Source organism: Sceloporus occidentalis, unplaced genomic scaffold (genome assembly GCF_023333645.1).
Source record: "Sceloporus occidentalis isolate IW3139 unplaced genomic scaffold, rSceOcc1.0.p SCAF_10, whole genome shotgun sequence".
Lineage (NCBI taxonomy): Eukaryota > Metazoa > Chordata > Lepidosauria > Squamata > Phrynosomatidae > Sceloporus > Sceloporus occidentalis.
The window spans coordinates 948,671-969,467 of NW_028316990.1; the positions used below are offsets into that span (position 1 = coordinate 948,671).

Genomic DNA, 20,797 nt, shown 5'->3' on the forward strand with positions numbered 1-20,797 from the left:
CTCACCACAACCTCATGACATTGGAAAAATACCCACTAAGCACAGTCTGTTTCCAATCCATTTCCAGACACAATTCTCTTTTTTTAACAAATTAGTGTTTATTATATTAATACACACACACACACACAGAAAATATACATACAAACAGACATACATAGACACATACTAAGTCACATACCTTAGACTGACATAAATCTTCCTGCGCTCCGTATTTCATTCATTTTATAATCTTATAGATAATTCATCTCCTTATTTATATTTTTTTACCTACTTACAGCTTAAACTTATAATTGTATAATTTCACAACATCTTATGGACAAAACTTGTAGATGTATATGCAAAATAAATATACCTTACTAAAAGTCCTAAATTCATATATTAGTTCTCAAGTTTTTAACATATATTTCCACCTTTCTTTATCATGCATTTCTAACTTCTGTGTATTATATACCTTAAATCAAAAGCCCACCTCTCATTTATATTTTTTATTATAACATAAATATATTTTTTCTCTTTGTAGGAATGTTGTCCACGCAGTCCATATTTTCTTCTTGTACTCCCATGAATTTCCCTGCACCAAACAGGTAAGTTTGTCCATTTCTAAATAGTGTAAATGTTTTGTTATTCATTTGTCACAGTTTGTATGTTTATCATTTTTCAATCTGCTGCATAGAATCATAGAATCATAGAGTTGGAAGAGACCATTATCCTTGCTGTGACTGTCATGTGGAATATCAATTTTCCATCTGCCTTTTCTAATTCTTCATCTGATATCATACCTAATAAATAAAATTTTGGATGTAAAGGAAACTTACACTCTAAAATTATCTGAAACCAGCCATGAATCTGTTTCCAATTTTTTTTTGCATAGTCACAATTCCACCACATTGAAAAAGAGTTCCTAGAGCTTTATTGCACTTCCAGCATTTAGGGTCAAGATCTTTATAGATTCTTGCTAATCTGTTTGGCGTAATGTACCAACAGTACTGCATTCTGTAGTAGTTTTCTCTAATTTCCTAACTAGCTGTATATTTTATTCTTTAATCCAGTTTTTTCCCCATTGTATCAATGGAATATTTTGTTGCAGATCTTGTGTCCAGGCACTTGTTACAACTCACAACTCACAAAACCCCATAGGGTCCAGCCTGAAAGACTGTATCTCCAAATCTCAGGGCCCTTTGCCACTACGTCTTAATGGAATACAGACGGGTGGAAGATAAGTCCAATGGGAGAGGAGAAGGGAGTCATGGAATAGTTCCCGGCTTCACACTTTGTCTCCTGATCTTAGTCAGTATGTTCCTTTTTAAGCACTGCAGTGAGTAACTCCAATAAATTACTCCCCAGAAACAACTAATAGGAATCAATGGATGATAACAGGTTTGCAATTAAGGTCAGTAAATTGATTTATGGGGAATATTGCCGTGTGACATATACTACACAGTTGTTGCAACACTTTGCTGTTTCTACTTCCTTTTCCTAGGCACCTAATGCCTGAAGCTGACCTTGTATCATCACATCTTATGGCAGTAAGTTCCATAAGGAGACTATTCGCTGTGCACCAAACTGTATTTCCTATTGCCTATCCCAATCCTAGCCTTTTCCCTATCTATTGGATTGCCTGCTCCTAGCTTTTAAAATGCTATCCAGTTTCATCAAACCATCCACACTCACAGGCTTCTCTGTCAAGTACTAGGGTTAAATCCTGCATGACAAACCTAAATGTACCTATTTCAAATCTTCACTGAAGACCAAGGGTTGCCTTTCTTTATAGCTAATCTTCTAATCATGATATCACAGTCCCTTAATGTTTTCAACTTGGTTGGCAAGACAACACTCCAAGGAGTCATGGAAGAACACCAGATTGTTACATCACAGTTCTTTGGTGTTTGCTTCATCTTCATCAAGGACAACCAATGGCTTTAGCACAGCACAAAGGTTTTAAGTAAAGGATGCAGTTTCTACATAGGTACCATCAGGGTATCTGTATAGTGCAAAGTCTCCATAATTGGAATCCTTGCTTCTTCTAAATTAAAGCCATGGCTGAAAGAAAGTGGAAACCTTTGGGGAGTATGGACTGGCTTGACAACAAAAGGGCAAAAGCTCTCAGGGTGTCCAATGACAGGGAGGCATTTCAGGTAGGGAAAGTGACATCTGTTTTCACTGGATGTGTTTTCTATTTGTCAGATGGTTCGTGACAAAAGTCTGCTTTAATCTGAAATACTTAGATAGCTCAGATTTAAGATCTTGCAACTTGCAAGCAACTAGTTTTTTGAGTGGTGGCATCCATCAAGAAGCTTTAAGGAGTGTGCAGAAGGAATGGCAATGTAAAGAAAAGAGGCAGATGCTAAGAACCATTGCTAGAGAGGATTACTCATCAAAGTCAAACCCAAAGCTAGTCACATTTTGTTCTCCTTTTGTACTCTTAGTACCTTTTGTTCTCTACTACACTTTTTGTACCACATTTTTATTCTCTCAGGACCTGCTTCAAGGACAAGGGCCAACTAACACTCTCCAAGAAAGCTGTGGCAAAGTCCACTACCACCTCTTTCAAGGGGGAAAGAAATTAACTAATTTCCAGAAGTGGCTGAATTTTAAGAACTGGGGAAGCACCTTACCTTTAAAATGTAGGTAGCCAAGGATCCTTCCTTCCTTCCTTCCTTCCTTCCTTCTTTACAAGAACAACAAACACATGTTGTTACTTTATTACATATAGCAGTCATTCTTTCCTATTTTTGTAATGCTCCCAATAGGAACTGTCTTCCCATGCACCCAGTTTGTAATGCTCCCAGAAAGAAGTGCCTTCTTCTTTGGGGTAGAATTCAGAGACGTAGCTGTGTTAGTTTGGAATATCAGTATGCAAAGGGATCTTGTAGCAACTTTGAGACAAAGGGGGGATACACATGGGCAGAAAGAGGCGGCCAGATGCTGCCCCTTTCTGCCCCAGATAGAGACCGCACTAACCAAATGGTGTGGCCTCCACGAGGCTTAAAAAGAACCTACTCCCTGTGGGTTCTTTTTCTGCCACGCAGGGTGCCATTGCCACGCTTGGATGCAACGATGACGTCTGCGCGGCACGGCACTGTTTGGGCACCACACCCCAAACAGCAAAGCACCAGTCTGTACTGGGCCTAACTAAGCAAAAGAAGTTGTAGCATAAGCTTTCATAGACTTGATCTACTTCTTCAGATGCACCAAGATCAAGTCTATGAAAGCTTATGCTACAATCTTCTTTCACTCAGTTAGTCTCAAAGATGCTACAAGGTCCCTTTGCATATTGTCTTCTTCATGGGGAAGAGATATGTTATCCTCTATTTTATACAATGGGGATAGTGATCAAAGTATCACATACTGGGAAATTATTTAAATCTGCCCACAACCTGAGGATTAATGCAGTATTCAAGAGGTATTTTTGCCCCACTCTCAAAATTTACCCAAATCAGTGGGACTAATTGCTTCAGCCTCTACTATTCTCAAATGTGTTTTCCCAGCATCTGCCTCTTTCTTTGATGTTACCTTGACTTCTACATCCTACTTTATAACTCATGATGGTTGCTAGTCCGAGGACGTGCTGTACTTTTGTTTAATTATAGTTTAAATACATTTTCAGTGTTTTAGCTGTCTTACTTATGTTATTAATAATGTTGATATTTAACTCTTTCCAACTTTTGTAAATTAATGTTGTAACTGGATCTTTTAACAGTTATTGTTAGTTGCCTTGAATCCCATCTTGGGAGAAAGGCGGAATATACATCCAATCCATCAATTAATCAATAAAATTTAATTTTGTTGCTGAAAAAGAATGGTTGTGGTGGGAAGAGAATATGAAAGGTCATATATGGTTGTTTCTAGTCTCGATCATAACATCACAATCCTCTCATGCCTAGTTCTGAACATGTCTCTGCCTTTCTAAGCCACTTTTGTAAAAAAAAAATTAAAAAAATAGGAGTTCCCCCTTTTAAAAATGACTTTGCTAGGATTTCTTGTTTGTAAAGAAAGGTTCCATAAGTAATGTTATTTTCTTTCTTAAATGATAAGTTCGAAATTCACATTCACCCGCCTCTTCTACTTAGTTAAAGAGGATTAGGCGATCCCTTGATTCCATGAAGGTAATGAATGAGAACTTGCTGAGACAAGAGGAAAGAAAAGTGAAGTGGTGGCTCAGGAAACAAGTACAGGTCTCACCCTCAGGATCCTATAAATCATTATACTACAAGGTAAGGAAGCATTTCAGAAAGACAGGTTGGCAATATAGAAATGTTTCCTACATGGAGAGAAACAGAGTGCATCTACACTGTAGAAACAATGCAGTTTAATACCAGTTTAAGTGGGGTAGCTCCATCCTAGGGAATTCTAGGATCTGTAGTTTTTACAAGGTCTTTAGCTTTCTCTGCCAAAGACTGTTGGTGCCTCGCAAAACTACAGATCCTAGGATTCTGTAGGATTGAGTTGTGGCAGTTAAAGTGGTTATTTCTACAGTGTAGATGCACCCAGAGAGAAAATGGGAGAAAGGAAGGAAGGAAGGAAGGAAGGAAGGAAGGAAGGAAAGAAGGAAGGAAGAAAAGCTACATCTCTCTGCATTGTCCTGTTCTTTGTCCTGTATCTTGGTCACACTTTGGTATGACTTATAGTATTAGGAACTGACATCAATTTCTAATCCTGAATTTGGAGAGAGGGTACCAATATCTTTTTTGGCTAAGGAAAGTTACCTACCCACCCACAAGAAAGAAGGAGACATGTGCATGTTTGGGAGAATCCTATCATGCAAAAGTCAATGACTTCTTAAATTGTACCCCCTAAATGAAAATAGGAACCACTGTGGTGTAGTGAGCTGAGTATTGGACTAAGATTCTGGAAGACTAGGATTTGGTAAATAAAAATGAAACAGAGTTTTATTAAAGAGTTTTTTTAAAGGAGAAAAATTAGAATTTACTAAAATTCACAAACATCTTCATAACTGAGAAAGGAAGGAGATGATGTTTAAGAAATGTGAATGCAAAAAAAGAAAGAAAGAAAGAAAGAAAGAAAGAAAGAAAGAAAGGTCAAACCTCCAGATTTTATATTTCCATTCCCAGCTACAGTGTTGTAGGCTAGGTTTGGGTGTGAACTGAACATAGGATATGATAAAATGTTGTTGAAGTTAGACTGCAAAGGACTAAGTAGAGATGGCAGGGGTACACTGAAGGCATCCAGGATGCCTGACTTTCACAGCTTGGATACCACTTTAACTGTCATAGCTTAATCCTATGGAATGCTGGGATTTGTAGTTTTGCAGTGTATTCAGAATTCTCATCCAAAGAGCTCTAGTGGCTACAAAGCCCAAGATTCCATTGGATGTTGCCATGACTGCTATACAGTGAAATCAAAGAAATATAATTGGTTAGTATAAAAGAGACCTAGGATAACAATTTAGGGCAATGGTTTCACTGTTCGTAGAAATGCTATGCTGACTGCCTAATGCTCAATTTGTGCGCTACTTGTATTTTTGGACATAATCTCAAATATTACATAATAGTTCTCTATTGATTTTTCTCCAAAAGAAATCAAACCCAAGCAAATGCCACCCCTGGCTCTTTTCACTGGCAGAGAAATGGGGTGTATGCAAAAATTAGAACTTGTAAAAGATACTTTTTCAGACAACAACTCTTAGAATCCAGCCGCTAGCATGATCTCTGGCCATGCTGACTGCAGGATTTGAGAATTATATTGCAAAAGGGGTAACTTTTCTTAGCTCTGTATTTGCCTCACCTAGCATAAACCGCTCAAAAGCTGGATAAAAGTCTGTCATTCCTTCCCCTGGGTGGTCCAGAAACTTGGAGAGAGATAAAGATAACTGAGATAAAGCACTGTTTTTTCAAAGTTAAGCATCACCCTTTCCAGCTTTTGCTGAAAGCAACATTGAAATGTAGTGTGTTAAAATGCACCAATTAAAATCAACGGATGTTTCCTTTCCATTGAACACGGTCCAAATTTTCCTTCCCTTCTATGAAGATAACTGTAGAGAAGACACCAAAATCCTCTCCATTTGAAACAGAGAAAGGTCTCAGCACTAGCCCTTAAGGCCTTTAGATAATATTTTCCTTAAGTGTATTGGATCCTAGTCTCCTGGGGAGTATTTGTCTGTGTTTACCATCTGTTTCTCACTTCTCCTTATGAACATGTCTTTTTTTCTTTGGGGGGAAAGGAAACATTTCTTTAAAAAGCAGCATGTTTACCTACCACCAGCTGCCAACCAAAAGAGGAAGCGTGTCTACAATTTGGGTGTGCGGGAAGGGGGAGCATTCAAGTGCCTAACACTTCTCCATTTAAAATGTATCACAATAAAGATCAGGCATCTGTTACAGTTTGTAAGAACTTCTAAACACTTGTCTCATTGGAACAGACCAAAATGTCATCATGTTTGACATTCCACTTCCAGAAAAAAGAAGTCAAATGCTTTCCTCAACCTGCTGTCCTCCAGACCATGAGAGACAATGGCTTCCATGTTATTCCAAACATAGGAGATCCTGAATAGCACCTATAAACGTTTGAATTGGAGGTCTCTTATTCATAAGATCACTATAAGTTGAAGTCAACTTGAAGGCAGCTAACACAACAACAAAAACCCAGAGCAGATTCATTGCATTGCTCAGGTGGAAACTACTGATAATAAATAAATAAATAAATAAATAAATAAATAAATAAATAAATAAATAATCCTATTATTATTATTATTACTGGCTGCTGTTGTATCTTGGACAAGATACAATAGAATCCTTCAGCTAACTCTGCCCATTTGGAGGGACCTCTAAAAAAGACAGAAAGAGTTTTGGTCCTCAAGATGTTTTAGATGATGACTTCCATAATTCATTACCATTTTTGGAGCAATGAAGAGCCATTTTTGAATTCTGAATTGGTACATATGCTTTTTAGTGCGAGCCAGCATGATGTAGCGTCTTTTGTAAATCCCATGAGTTTTGGTTGGGGCTAGTGTGTGGGGCCACACTGAGGAAAGGACTTGGGTTCAAAAGGAGAGGGAGAGCTGGAGATGGAGAAGTGCTGCAGTTGTCAGGGCTAAGGTGGCACCCCTTTTCATTTTGAATAAGAGCTTTAGATTTGCATCCAAATATTGCAATGCAACAGAGGCAGAAGAGTCTTGCAGTTAAGTGATAAACTGCCACCTCATTGGATGCTTGAAAGGCTGTTGTTTTTTGACAGTGCATATGTGTCAACCATAATATATAATTTGTTGTATTGTTGTTAAAAACATATCTTGGGATGTAAATTGTGATTGTGTTTGCAATATTCAATTATAGTTGGCATCATAGAATCAAGAAAGAAGTACACTGACATCTCCCCCTCCTTGGTTTTCAAGGACCCATAGCTGTAGGGTGGACAAAATTTAGCCCTCCAGATGTTACAGAATTTCAGCTCTTGCCATCCCTTGCTATTAGTTATGCTGGCTAGAGCTGATGGAGGTTGCAGTCCAATAACATCCAATAACATCACTTTATCCATCCCTTTTGTAAATGGCCCCTCACACATACACATACACACTCTAAATACTCTGAAGGCACCCGATCCCATCTATCTCAGAAGATAAGCATGGTCAGGCCTGGTTAGTACTTGGATAGGGGACTACCAAGAAACACCAGGTGCTGTAGGCTGGAGAGGAAGCCAACAGCAAACCACCTCTGAGTATTTCTTGGCTTTAAAAAAACCCCTATGAAATTCACCAGATCACCTTAAGTCAATAGATGGCTTCAAGGCATGTGTGCATACACACATACACTTTCAAAAAATACAGTAGTTCCATATTAGAATTCACTATTTAAAATATTTGGTAACAGTCTTCTGGAGCAAAGTGGAATAATGGGATGGGATTACTCTAAATGACTGCAACATGATAAGGAATGGTGTTACACTTGTACTGTTCAATTGAAAGCTGTATTGAAACCTGACATTTGGAAAGCAGGACAGAAATGTAATACCCAAGTAAATAAGTAATGAAACATCTCTCTCCTCACTCCCCCCCCCAACACTTTCTCTCTCCAAGCCCTTAAGCTATTCTGAGTCCATTCAAGATGAAACCACAGACACACAGCCATTCTCTGAGAAAGAGTCTATTGACATGCCGTGGAGCCAGTATGGAGATCATCTGCCAAATTTTGTGAGCTTTCTGCGGCTACCAACTAAAAGACTAAATTATGGTAGGAAATACCATGATTCTCAAACTATCTGCTTGCTTTTCTGAGTTTGTTTTGTTTAAAGGGTGTTTCCAGTTTGGAAGTGGAAATGAATGTGGTAGAGCCACAAGATACAAATCAGCTCCATCTTCAGTATCACAAGCTTTTAGATATTTGTAGATTGTGCAAGAACGTGGAAGTAATATGTTACAAGTAACAGCACTAACTGAAATGTATGGGCGGGGGGGGGGGAGAATAGCATTATAAATATTATTACTTTTAAAGCATAAGGTGACAACTGATAACCTTTCCTCCCCCCCCCCCCATGGAAATCTAGTCAGACCTCCACATCCACAGATTCTTTATCCATGGATTCAACTATCCATGGCTTGAAAATATTCCAAAAATATATACATTCTAAAAAGCAAACCTTGATTTTTGTATTTTATATGAAGGACACAATTTTACTATACCATTGTATATAACAGGACTTAAGCATCCATGGATTTTGTTATCCATGGAAGGTTCTGAAACTAAACCTCAGCGGATACCAAGAGCCCACTTTACAGCCAATATATTTACACACACGCACACACATACCATATTTTCCACAAAAAGCAAATGTTTGGAACAACAAAAACAAAAACCTAGACCAAAATGCCAAACAAACAAGAAATCACATCTCATGGCAGTTTACCATTTTCTCAAGGTTGTGTGTCATTGTCTTGAGATGCCTTTTTATATCAAGGGCAAAAAAAAATTGCAACATTCTGTACCTCCCAGCTTCAGGCCAGCCACTTTATCTCAGCATGACATACTTCATACAGTTGTTGTGATAATAAAGTAGGAAGGAAGGCAGCCATCTGCCTCCTTGAGTTCATTCGAGGAATAGTTGGATGCAAAAGTAACAAACAAATGTTGTCATTATTTTTCTGCAGACCGGAAGCAATCCAAGGATCTCACACCATTCAGTGGGATGGATTTGCCCATGCAGGCTCTTTCAGGAAGAAATCATATCGTTCCTAGGAACAGTGGTTACAATGTGCCTCCACCTAGCAAAGTCACCCGGAAGGCAAGCATCCCTAGGTATCCTAGCCTAGACAACAGCATATCACTCCAAGAAACTGTGGCCCTCTTTCCTTCCTTGCAAAGGTTGTCAACGAAAGGAGACAGACCTTCACTCTCGATGGTCCATCTCCATAACCAAGTTTCTGGGAACCCAGCTTTGCAGAGAAAGCTCAAGACTATGATAGAAAAGGAACAAGAAGATGACAGTTTGAAGCTGATAGAGCCATTGCCTCAGATCAAACCTGAAGAAATCTTGAGCTGCAGGTCAGAAACTAACATTATGCATTAGAGCTTGGAAAGTCACCTTTTTGGAGTACAACTCCCAGAATTAGCATGCTGAGTTGGGGATTTGGAGAGCTGTACACTTAATTCTGGGCTATGTCACAGAAGCATATCGGGGGACTGGCAAGAGTGCTCCAATGCACATCAGGCACATCTGATATACTGTACATTGGGCATGTCTGATGTGCACTGGGATCATCTGATGTGCACTGGGAACTTCTGATGGGCATTGGACACTTCTGACTGGATATGGGCACTCCTATTGAGTTCCATCATTTCCTAGCCAGTGTTGAGCACTGGGGAGCTCCCCAATGTGCTTTGGTGTTCACTGCACATTGAGCCATGATGCATCAGTCACTCCATGAAGTAATGCTTGTAGTAACATTACAGCAGCCCCTAGGTTAATACAGGACATTGTGAATTTGCCCAGTTCTGTTTCCTGCATCTGTAAATCCACTTATGGAGATGTACTGTAAGTCTCCATAATACTAAATTCCAGCCATCAGAAATACCACCATCTGAGTGTGTTTCCTCTTCTTCTCTTCTTCCCTTCTCCTCTTCTTTACACAGGTATCTTCGTTTGTCTCAGAGCAATATTGACACTTTGCTGGAGTTATGTAAAGAGTCTGGGATTTACATTGACCTGCATCCGCATATGAAAGAATCAGACATCGATGTCAGCACGGTGCTTTCATCCAATCCCAGCAGAGCACTGTAGTCTGGAGGTCTTGCCCAAATTAGATTGGGCACTGTTCCCACAATGGCATGTAAACTGTAAATTTTCCCACTAGCATTGGTACTTGGAAGAGCTAGCCACCTTGGGAATCAAAAGCATAGTTCAAGAGAAAGTAAGGCACTCTTGCAGGAATTTGTGATGCAATGATAAAATGAATCTTGAACTTACTGTGAGTTGAAATTATTGTTTTTTCCCTCCCAATTAATAGCAAGGAAAAATGGTAAATTACTAAATAATTGGGTCAAACATGTGAAATGTGTCATTAATTGGACTAAATACGTGAAATATATCAAATTAAATGATGCAATCCATTTGTGCACATTTACCCAGGTTACTTTGAAAGTATTATAGCATTTTATGTTTGCTTATTAGACTATTTTTAGCATGCCCTATAGCTATAGATCTCAGAGTGGAGTAAAATGGAATAAATTCAAATCAATTTTAAATGATGTAAACAGTTTAGAACAATTTAAACAATTCATCAGTCAAAATATTTATTTGATTTATTTGATTTATTTATTTGATTTATTTATTTATTTATTTTATATGCCACCTTTCTCCCAAGCTGGGACCCAAGGCAGCTTCCATAACACATTAACTAACTAACTAAATAAACCTCACATTTCAATAGACTAAGCCATGGTCTCACTTGGTTTCAAATCCTTGTCCAACAGCAATCCTCCAAGGAGTGGACATTTCATAAACAAGGTATCATAGCAGAGAAGGCCCTCTCCTGAGATTTATGTTATGTTATTTTATTTTTATGCCATCTTTCTCCCAAAAAGGGAGAAAGAGAACTCTCTCTGCCTCATAGGAGTAGTTCCTGTTTTTATTTAAAATAGCATCAATCTTAAGTTTTGCCAAGTCAACAGTGTCCAATTCTTTGCTTTGATTCAGAGTTCCTGCATGGCAGGGGGGTTGGACTGGATGGCCCTTGTGGTCTCTTCCAACTCTATGATTCTATGAATTCCCTAAGATCTCATAGCCCAAAACCTGATGGCAGCTCCTTGTGATGCTATGGGTAGGGCAGGCAAGGATTGGTTGGAATTGTTTCTTGGCCTCAAGATTGTAGAAACTAGTATGAGGACAATTTTCACTAATGAATTCAGAATCCGAATATAATCCAGGTAACACAGCAGTTTATAGATGTGCATGATGGTAGTGGTGATGGTGGAACCAAAACATCTATCAGCAGCTAGACAGGTGACAATATGGAGCCCAAAGTGGGAGCACATATTGCCATTTTAGTTGTGTCTCACATCCCATGAAGTCATACATACAGCACATATAAATGGAGTGGGGCATTCTTCTGAGAGTGTTGAAGACTCAACATCAACTCTCAAGGATTTGGGGCAGGCTTTACTACTTCTGCTAGAACGGTCTGCAAATGGCATAATGGGCCTAATTGTAAGCATCTGTCATCTCTCTCCTCAGTCTTCTCTCCCTGTTGTTGTGAACTGCCTTCAGGTTGACTTTGACTAATGGCAACCATGTGAATAAAACATCTCCAAGACCACCTAACCTCAACTGCTCTGCTCAGGCACTGCAAGTTCAAGCCTGGGGCCTCACTGATTGAGTCTAACTTTCTGGCATGTGGTCATTCTCTCTTCTTACTGCCTTCCATCGTTCCTAGCATTATTGCCTTTTCTAATGAGTCATTCTTATCATGATGTGGCTAAAAGATGACAGCCTCAATGTGAACATCTTGGCTTCCAGAGAGTGTTTAGGCTCAATTTGTTCAAATACGCCAGTGGTTCCCAACCTGTGGGTCGGGAGCCCTTTGGGGGTCGAACAACCCTTTCACAAGGGTTGCCTAAGACCATTGGAAAACACATATTTGTATGTAGCAATGAAAATAATTTTATGGTTGGGGGTCACCAAAACATGAGGAACTGTATTAAAGGGTCATTGCATTAGGAAGGCTGAGAACCACTGAAATACGCTTTTGTTTGTCTTCTTCTTCTTTGCCATCCACAGACCTCAGCACTCTTCTCCTGCACCATCCTTGCTTGACCTTTTGGGGCACTGGCTATGATATAGGATCTTGGCTTTAGTATTCTGGGAGGATGTTGAGTCTGCACTGAACTGCGTTTGTTTTTGCTCTTTCTCTCTCTTACATCCACCCACTTTGGATGGTTGCTGATTCTTTGGGCAGGGTTCTTGTTTTGTTTTGTTTTCAGTATTTCAGCAAAACCTTGGAAATCCCCCAAGGCTGGCAACTTCCCTCCTGTGGATAGAAGATGCTGTTTTGGCTATGCAAGGACCCATGCTGGAAGATACTGTTGGTATGTAGGAGGATTAATGCTGCTTCTTTTGCAGCACACATACACACAAATATCTCTGCTTTCTGGTTTCTGCACCCATGGAGATCCATATTTGTGAGACACAACGTTCTGTTCATACACCCTAAAAGAAAGCAGTGAAGAATTTCCAAGCGCTCATAATCATGTCACACCAGCAGTTTAAATCTGTTATAATGAAATGAAGCCACACACTCTACAGGTGAAACAGGAGGTCTTTTCAAGAATGCTTTGTTCCATTTGCCATTTGAAAGGGCTTTTATTATTATATTATTATATTTGATTCCTCATGTGCCTTTTACCCAATAAAATTAAACCAGTCATTTAAATTTAAAAGTAAGTGAAATTACTTTACATTCAATGTACATATTTTTTGTAAGACACTGAAAGTAGTTGTGAGGTAGGCTATAGCAGATCAAATACACAATCACTTTTAAAAGCCAAATTTGAAAGGTTTTTTTAGGCAGGTGGGGGTTCAAGCTATACTTTTAGCTGATACAATACAGACTCAAAGTATAGCTATTTAAAGAAATAAAAGGGATGGAATATAACAGGAACGTGTCAAAATTAATGTAGCCTATGCACACTAGAGACCTTTAGGAGCAAAGACAAAGAGTGAATGTTATTTATTTATTTAATTATTTCTACACCACCCTGTTATTTATTAAAATAATATCCTGCCCTATATCTGAAGATCTCAGGGCAGCTTACAGTTACATCAGTTTAATACAATATATAACATCAATAGTTTAAAAATGATCACCAGAAACTTATACAACCTGTTACATTAGAAAACTTAACATATACCTAGCTATGAAGCAGAGGTGCTAAGAAGCCTGTCTACTGAACTGCAAATACAGTGGTCCCTCCCCATTTGCTGGGGTTAGGGGTGAAGGACCCCCATGAATGTGGGGAAAAACACCATTCTTTTTACCTAAGAGATCCCCAGGTCATCCAGTGCAACTCTATGGTCAACATCAGCCAGTTGTTGATCATAGAATCATGCTGGAGGACCCACAAATAGCTAGAAAAGAGTGTTTTCTCTAGAGACTTTTAGGTTTTCCCTCACAAATTTATGGTCAACCTCTGGCAGAGTTGTACTGGAGGACCTAAAGATTCCTAGAGATAACATATTAATCAAAGCCACAGATAATCAAATCCACAAAAGTCAAAGCCAAAAATGTGGAGGGCCAACTGTATGTGTGACAGGATACCAGCAAGTGTTCCCACTGTGCATCAAATGCAATGCACATTGATCCTTTTGTGTATCAGTCCTGTTGTTCATCTGGCACTTTGCTGGCTCTGCTATGTAATAATATAACAGCCCTCTACTGGATATGGACATTCCACACCTACAAAATTCTAACCTCTTCACATATAGGTCAACTTACAAAAATATAGCTCCCCAACAGGTGTCTGGCCATAGAATAATAGAAGTATTCAGTTGGAAGAGACCTCAATGGCCATCCAGTCCAACCCCTCCCATGCAGGAATACACAATCAAAACACCCTGACAGATGGCTATCCAGCCTCTGGTTAAAATCCTCCAAAAAAGTTTCCACTACACTGAGGGAGTGTATTCCACTGCCAAACAGCACTTACTGTCAAGATGTTCTTCTTAACGTTTAGGCAGAATCTCTTTTCCTGTAGTTTGCATCCATTGCTCCACAGCAATGGAACAGGAGAAGACAAGCTTGCTCCATCCTCAATATGACATTCCTTCCAATATTTAAACATGGCTATCATATCACCTTTGAACCTTCTCTTTCCCAGACTAAACATAGCCAACTCCATAAGTCGCTCCCCATAGGTCATGGCTTCCATACTTTTCAACATTTGGTTGTCCTCTTCTGGACGCACTCCAGCTTGTCAACATAATCCTTGAACTGTGGTGCCCAGAACTGGACACAGTATTCCAGGTGAGGCCTGACCAAAGCAGAAAAGAGTGATACTATTACTTCCCTTGATCTATACACTACATTCTTATTGATATTAAATAGCTATCAATTAAAATCTGATGATTTAAAATAATTATAAATAGTTTTAAGGTTCTCATGTGATATGTCACACAGGTTAACAGGTTAAAATAGGCCCGAGACAGACGGGCCAAAAGTGCCGTGCTGCCGCCAATACTAGGGTTCCAGAGCGTGCAGCATCCTCATGCTCTGGAACCCTAGGACATGCAGGCAGTGGCCTAATGGTGGCCACCATCTAGACGTAAGCGACGTGCAGTGTATAGACATTGCTGCACATCGCTTATGTCATGAGTGCACCAATGGCACACTTGTGGCATGCATGTGGCAACCCAAAAAGAAGCCAGTTTTTCCGGGTTCTTTTTGGGTCGCAGGGACCCGTGCAGTTTGGCTGCTGCAGTATCCCTCCATGGGAAAACAGGCTGCGTCTGGTCTGGCCTTTCCCACAGTTTGAAATCATATATCTCTAAAGATTTAAGTAATATTATTAGACCCCAAAGGCTTTGATTAAAAACAACCCTATATTTTATTTGGTGCCCAAATCAAGCCAGTGTGAGTGCCAATTGGATCTTCAGAGGAAGGTCATTTCACAGCTATGTCTCCACAGCAAAGAAAACCGTTTCCTCTTTTTGAGTTATAGCTCTCAGAATCCCTCAACCAGCATAGCCCAGGGGGGCTCTGAGAGATGTAGTGTAAAACTTTTCAAAGTTTAATTCAAGGAGAATCCAAAAGTATGGGCAGATGCCTGTGGGAGGATTGTAACCCAACTCAAAGAATGTTTATGCATTTCTTTAAAAGGAAAGAAGGTGAGAACTTTTGCTGCTGGGAATTTCCCAGCCACATGATGATGTAGCATCTACTGTGTACATTCAATTGTCCAAAACCTTAAAACATTTTCCAACATTATTATTAGGACAGTTAAACATTAACATAATCCATTCCATTTGCTGTATGTATGTCAATTCACTATTTATATCCATTGTTCCAGGCTTAACAAGGAAACCTACTGAAAAGCAGAAGCTAGGAACTAAACTATAACAACTACACCGAATCCTAAAATGCCATTGGCATACATACCAGTTCTTGCATATCACCACCAGATGGGGCTCAATAATAACTGAAATGAACTATTATGTACATGCTTTTGTACACTATCTCCTCATTTGCCTTATTAGCAGCTTTCAGCCAAAAAAGAAAATACATTTATTTATCCCTTCTCACAGCTCACACTTTTAAAGCAATTTAGGAATTTTTGAAAATCTTAATGACTTCAAAAAGTGTATATTAAAGCCCATAAAGCAGCTGCTTGGGATGACTGCATCAGTTTTATATTATATACCATCTCTACTATCAGGCAGAATGAGCCCCACTTCAGGCAGCTTCAGAGAGCAACAGCATTCTTTACTGAGCCTTCTATTCATTTCCTTCTGTTGTAAGACAGAGGCTACATCTACAGTACAGAATTAATGCAGGTTGACATAGCTTTAACTGCCAAAGCTCAATGCTATGGAATTTGGGGATCTGTAGTGCTGTGAGACGTTTGGCCTTCTCTGTCAGAGAGCTCTGGTGCCACATCAAACTACAAACTTCTACAGAGTGCAACCATGGCAGTTGAAACAGTGTCAAACTGCATTAATTCTGTAGTGTAGATGCAACAAGAAGGTTGTGGACTATATGATGGTATTCACTAAACTACCTGTCTGCCTTCAGATAAACTAGAGGACACTGTGTCATCCCCAGTATTGAACTAAAATTCTTCTGCCGATCCAGTTCGCCTCTCTACCCAAGGGGCACAATCCTGTATTTCTGGATTACAATTTCCAGAATCCCCATCATCCATGAGTCTGTGGCCATGCTGGCCAGGGATTCTAGGAGTTGTGCTTTGATGACAACCTAAGATGAGAAATCTCCTATTAGCCATGACAAACAAGAAAGGATCATATTTAAAATTACACTAGTGGCACCTGGATTTACGTGAAAAGATCTTACAGTGCCCCTAGACCATGCTGTAGAGAAAAATGCCAACATGAACAGACAGAAAAAACTAGTTCACTCATATGGAAACCACTGAAAATATGCCTCTGCATAATAGTTAAACCCATCATCACAGCCACTTGTTACTCTCACAGTCAGTCAACACATCATGAAGAGAATCCATGTAGGATAATGAAGAAAAACATGTTTCCCCTGGAATTGTCTTAGCCTGAAATTGTTGCTCTACCAGGATTGGGGACTTTTTCAAAGTATCTGTCTCATTTACCCTTTTCACTATTGCCTATTCTGTGGCCAAGTGATAGCAATAGCATATCCAGTTACTCACTACCATAATCACAAGACTATACAAGTTAAACCAGATTTCCCAGCTTTACTTTGGGACCATTTTTGAACTTACACATGTGTGGTGGAATGACACAATCACTGCCATTGGTAAATCTCCCCGCATGCACACAACATCACTTCCATTTGTGTAGCTTGTTGCTGTTGTTGTGTGCCTTCAAGTCAGTTCTGACTTATGGCAACCCTAAGGCAAACCTATCATGGGGTTTTCTTGGCAAGATTTGTTCAGAGAAGGTTTGCCATTGCCTTTCTCTGAGGCTGAGGGAAAGTGATTTGCCCAAGGTCACCTGCTGGATTTCATGACCAAGAGGCGAATCGAACCCTGGTCTCCAAAGTCATAGTCCAACACTCAAATCACTACACCATGCCGAGGCTCCTCTTTGTGTGGCATCACACCCAAAATCACTCAAATGCCACCTCTAATGTTCTGTTATTAAATGATGGCTGAAGTCTGAGAGCACATTTTGGCTCAGTCCTAACTGTGTCAATGATACTGCAAGAAGGCGGCTGACAGATTACTCTGCAGGAAAGCAAAGTCCTTTCAGGGAGGTCATTTCCAATAGGCTCAGCATAATGCAAATAACTATGTGCTCTGACTCTTAAGACTGGGAATGCATTCATTTTGCGGCTCAATATCATATTCAGTATTGTTATATAAAATATAATTATTGGTCCATTCAGGCTTTGATGACTCCAGGGGGGCTTATCAGGCCTGGATCCTGCTGAGAATAACCTGGATAATGCATCAAAGGATACTTTTTACTGCCCCACTCCAATACCCCCCAAAAAGCTCCGATTTCAAGCCTAGCTTGAGTCATGTGGTTCCTACCACTGTGTCTCCCTATCAATATCTCACCTACAAGTGTGATGATCCAAAGGATTTCTTCTCTGGTCCTGATTGACTTGTTGGTTGATCGGATCTTAGGGAAGATGCCAGCTTCTTAACAGAAAATGAAGCAGACTCTGTAAGCAACCTTTGATATTGCAAAAGAAGAAGAAGAAGAAGCCATTAACACAGTCAACATGATCATGGGGACTCTACTTGACAGAAATGCTTTAATTTGGAAGAAGAGGTTCTGGAGCTAAAGCATGCCTCAGCAGCAGCATCTCAAAACATGTTTTGCTTTGTAACAATCCTAAATGTACAGATCCCTCCTACTAAACTCCTACTTGGAGTTTGTTAATGTTACTTTTTGGGACTAGAACTCCCAGAATCCCAGTCACATAGCCAGTGGTCATGCTGGCTGGTGTATTTTAGGAATTGCCATCCCAAGGAGTCACTTCCCAAAGCTCTGCTTCCTACCAATTTTAGTGGATAACTCTGTTTTTCGCGCATACACACACACACACACACACACACACACACACACACACATTTGTTGTTAGTGGTGTGTGCCTTCAAGTAGTTTCCATGTTTTGGCAACCCTAAGGCAAACATATCATAAAGTTTTCTGAGGCTGAGAGTGTGTGACTCTCTGAAGATCACTGAATAGGTTTCCATGGCTGAGAAGGATATTGAAGCCTTATCTCCAGAGACATAGTCCATCGCTGAAACCACTAAACCACACTGGGTCATTTACACATGCACACACACAATTTTAATTTATTTTATTTGCAAGTTGGTTGGGACAAGCAAACCATTTTTTAATATTTATTTCCACTGGGCCACTTAACTTTTTTATAGACTTCCATCATATTCCTTCCACTGTCATCTCCCCCCCCCCCCCGCCGCACTCAACAAGAAACCCCTCCGAGCTCTTCAAAGCTGAATTCTTTGTGCCCCTGTCCATATATTCAACCCCAGCTCACACCAGTTGGTACTTCAAAAACACTGCTTTAGATGACATTGGCTAGACTGCATCTGAGCTTTTCAGAAGTACAAAAAGTCGAAGTGGGCAATTCTTGTGGTGGGAGAGAGTTTCCAAAATATCCCAGTGAGAACTGAGCATGTTCAGTCAATGCAGAATGCAGAATAATGACTGACTGTGGGTGGAATAGGACTGAAACCCAGGAGGGAGAAATGGAATGGAATATCCAGAAAGGGGGTATAGCAGAATCTCTAAACCAGAGAAGGCTATTCTGAAACTTTCTGATATAGGCTCCACTTGTACAAACAAAAAACAAAAAACCCTACATTGCTATAACTACCTCTAGATATACTGTACAATGGGCTCTTCATATCCACTGGGGTTTGGTTCCAGGACCCCATCTATGTGGATACCAGCTCAAGTCCCTATTAAATACAATGGCATAGTAAATTGGTGTCCCATAAAAATGGCTAAATCAAGGGACACCATTTTACTATGCCATTGTATTTAACAGGACTTGTGCATTCACAAATTTTGGTATCCTTGGGGGAAGGGGTTGTTTTTGTTTTCTCTTTTGCTTTTTGGAGCTTATATATTTTTGGAATATTTTCAAGCAATGGATGGTTGAATCTGTGGATAAAAAATCTGTGGATACTGTGGGCTGTATTATGTGCTGTATTATGATCAGAACATGGAAAGGCTACTATTTGGAATACAACATTTGAAATCCCCTAACCAGTATAGGCACTGACCCAGAGACCAGAGAAGAGTGACCAAGATGGTAAAGAGTCTGGAAACCAAGCCCTTTGAAGAATGGATGAAGTAGTTAGGCACATATAAAGAAAAAACTAAGTGGTGATATGACTGGTGATGTTGTGAGTATGCCCTCAAGTAATTTCCATTTTATGATGACCCTAAGTGAACTTATCAGAGGGTTTTCTTGGCAAGCTTTGTTCAGAGTTTGCCATTTCCTTTTTCTGAGGTTGACAGAGCATGACTTGCACAAGATTATCCAGTGGATTTCCAAAAATAAGAATGGAATTTCAACCCTGGTCTCCCATAATCCTAGTCCAATGCTCAAACCACTACACCACACTGCCTTTCCAGTAATATGATAGCTATCTTTAAATATCTGAAGGTTTGCCCTTTAAATGATTGGATGCACTATTTTTTTGCGACTGTAAAGAGTAGGACCCAAAGCAATAAATTCAAATGAGAGATTCGAACTATACATTGAGTGTAAGACCTGTTCAACAGTGGAAGAGGCTACCTTGGAAGATGATGGACTTTTCTTTACTGTAAATGTGAGAGATAGTACCGGACCTCTGTAGCAGAATAATGAAATTGGTAAAGCAGAAACTGAACAACAATCAGTCCCTCACCCATATATAAACAACAATAGCAAGTAGCAATAACAAGTCCATTTCTAATACTGCTTATCAGTAAACTAGAACACCCTAAGTGGTTTACAATGTGTAAGCCAATTTCCCCCAACAAGTTGGGTACTCATTTTACCAGCTTACAAAAGGATGGAAGGCTGAGTCAACCTTGAAGCCCTCCTCTAGGATCAAAGTTACAATGTTGTGGCTGCAGTACTGGCATTTAATCACTACATTACCAGGGCTGCTGCACAGGGTCTAACAGAGAAAAGAAATAAGCCCAGTGTAAATTCTATAAACATATAAAATTAGCTTTCCTTACAATAGGTTGTGCATAATCAAATACATGGTCTTATGGAGGAGAGAGAGGAGAGAGAAAAATGGTTGTAGGTTTGAGTGAAACAGGAGGAGAGTGCGTGTGAAAAAGCAAACAAAGAGGAAATCAGAAAACATGTAAACTAGCAGTTAATATAGGCCCACAAAGGTGGTTTCCTTGTAACAGTTCCAACAAAAGGTGGAGGGCTCTGTTTTTAATAGAAAATGTCCACCGCTTGGGGTGCTTTAGTTGTAGATCCTTGCATAGCAGGGGTTTGGATTAGATGGCCTCAGTGACCACTACTGTATTATTCGATGAGTCTGCCATTCTTGGCATTGCAGTACAAAAAGTTACTTTCCCAACCTCTGATTACGGGCATGGTTCTGAATTTTGGAGAGGCTTTTCTTTTTATACTGCTTAGAGAAGATGACAGCTC

The 20,797-nt window shown here is 39.7% G+C and overlaps 1 protein-coding gene across 1 annotated transcript; it reads left to right on the forward strand.

The window, feature by feature from the left end:
• The first annotated feature begins 1,985 nt into the window (after positions 1 to 1,985).
• On the forward strand, positions 1,986 to 10,230 carry CUNH16orf78 (chromosome unknown C16orf78 homolog). Its single transcript, XM_089540778.1, has 5 exons — positions 1,986 to 2,135; positions 4,071 to 4,214; positions 8,033 to 8,186; positions 9,101 to 9,494; positions 10,083 to 10,230. Exons 1-5 carry the CDS (start codon positions 2,037 to 2,039, stop codon positions 10,228 to 10,230), a joined length of 939 nt encoding a protein of 312 aa, XP_089396904.1. The 5' UTR covers positions 1,986 to 2,036.
• The last annotated feature ends 10,567 nt before the right edge of the window (positions 10,231 to 20,797 follow it).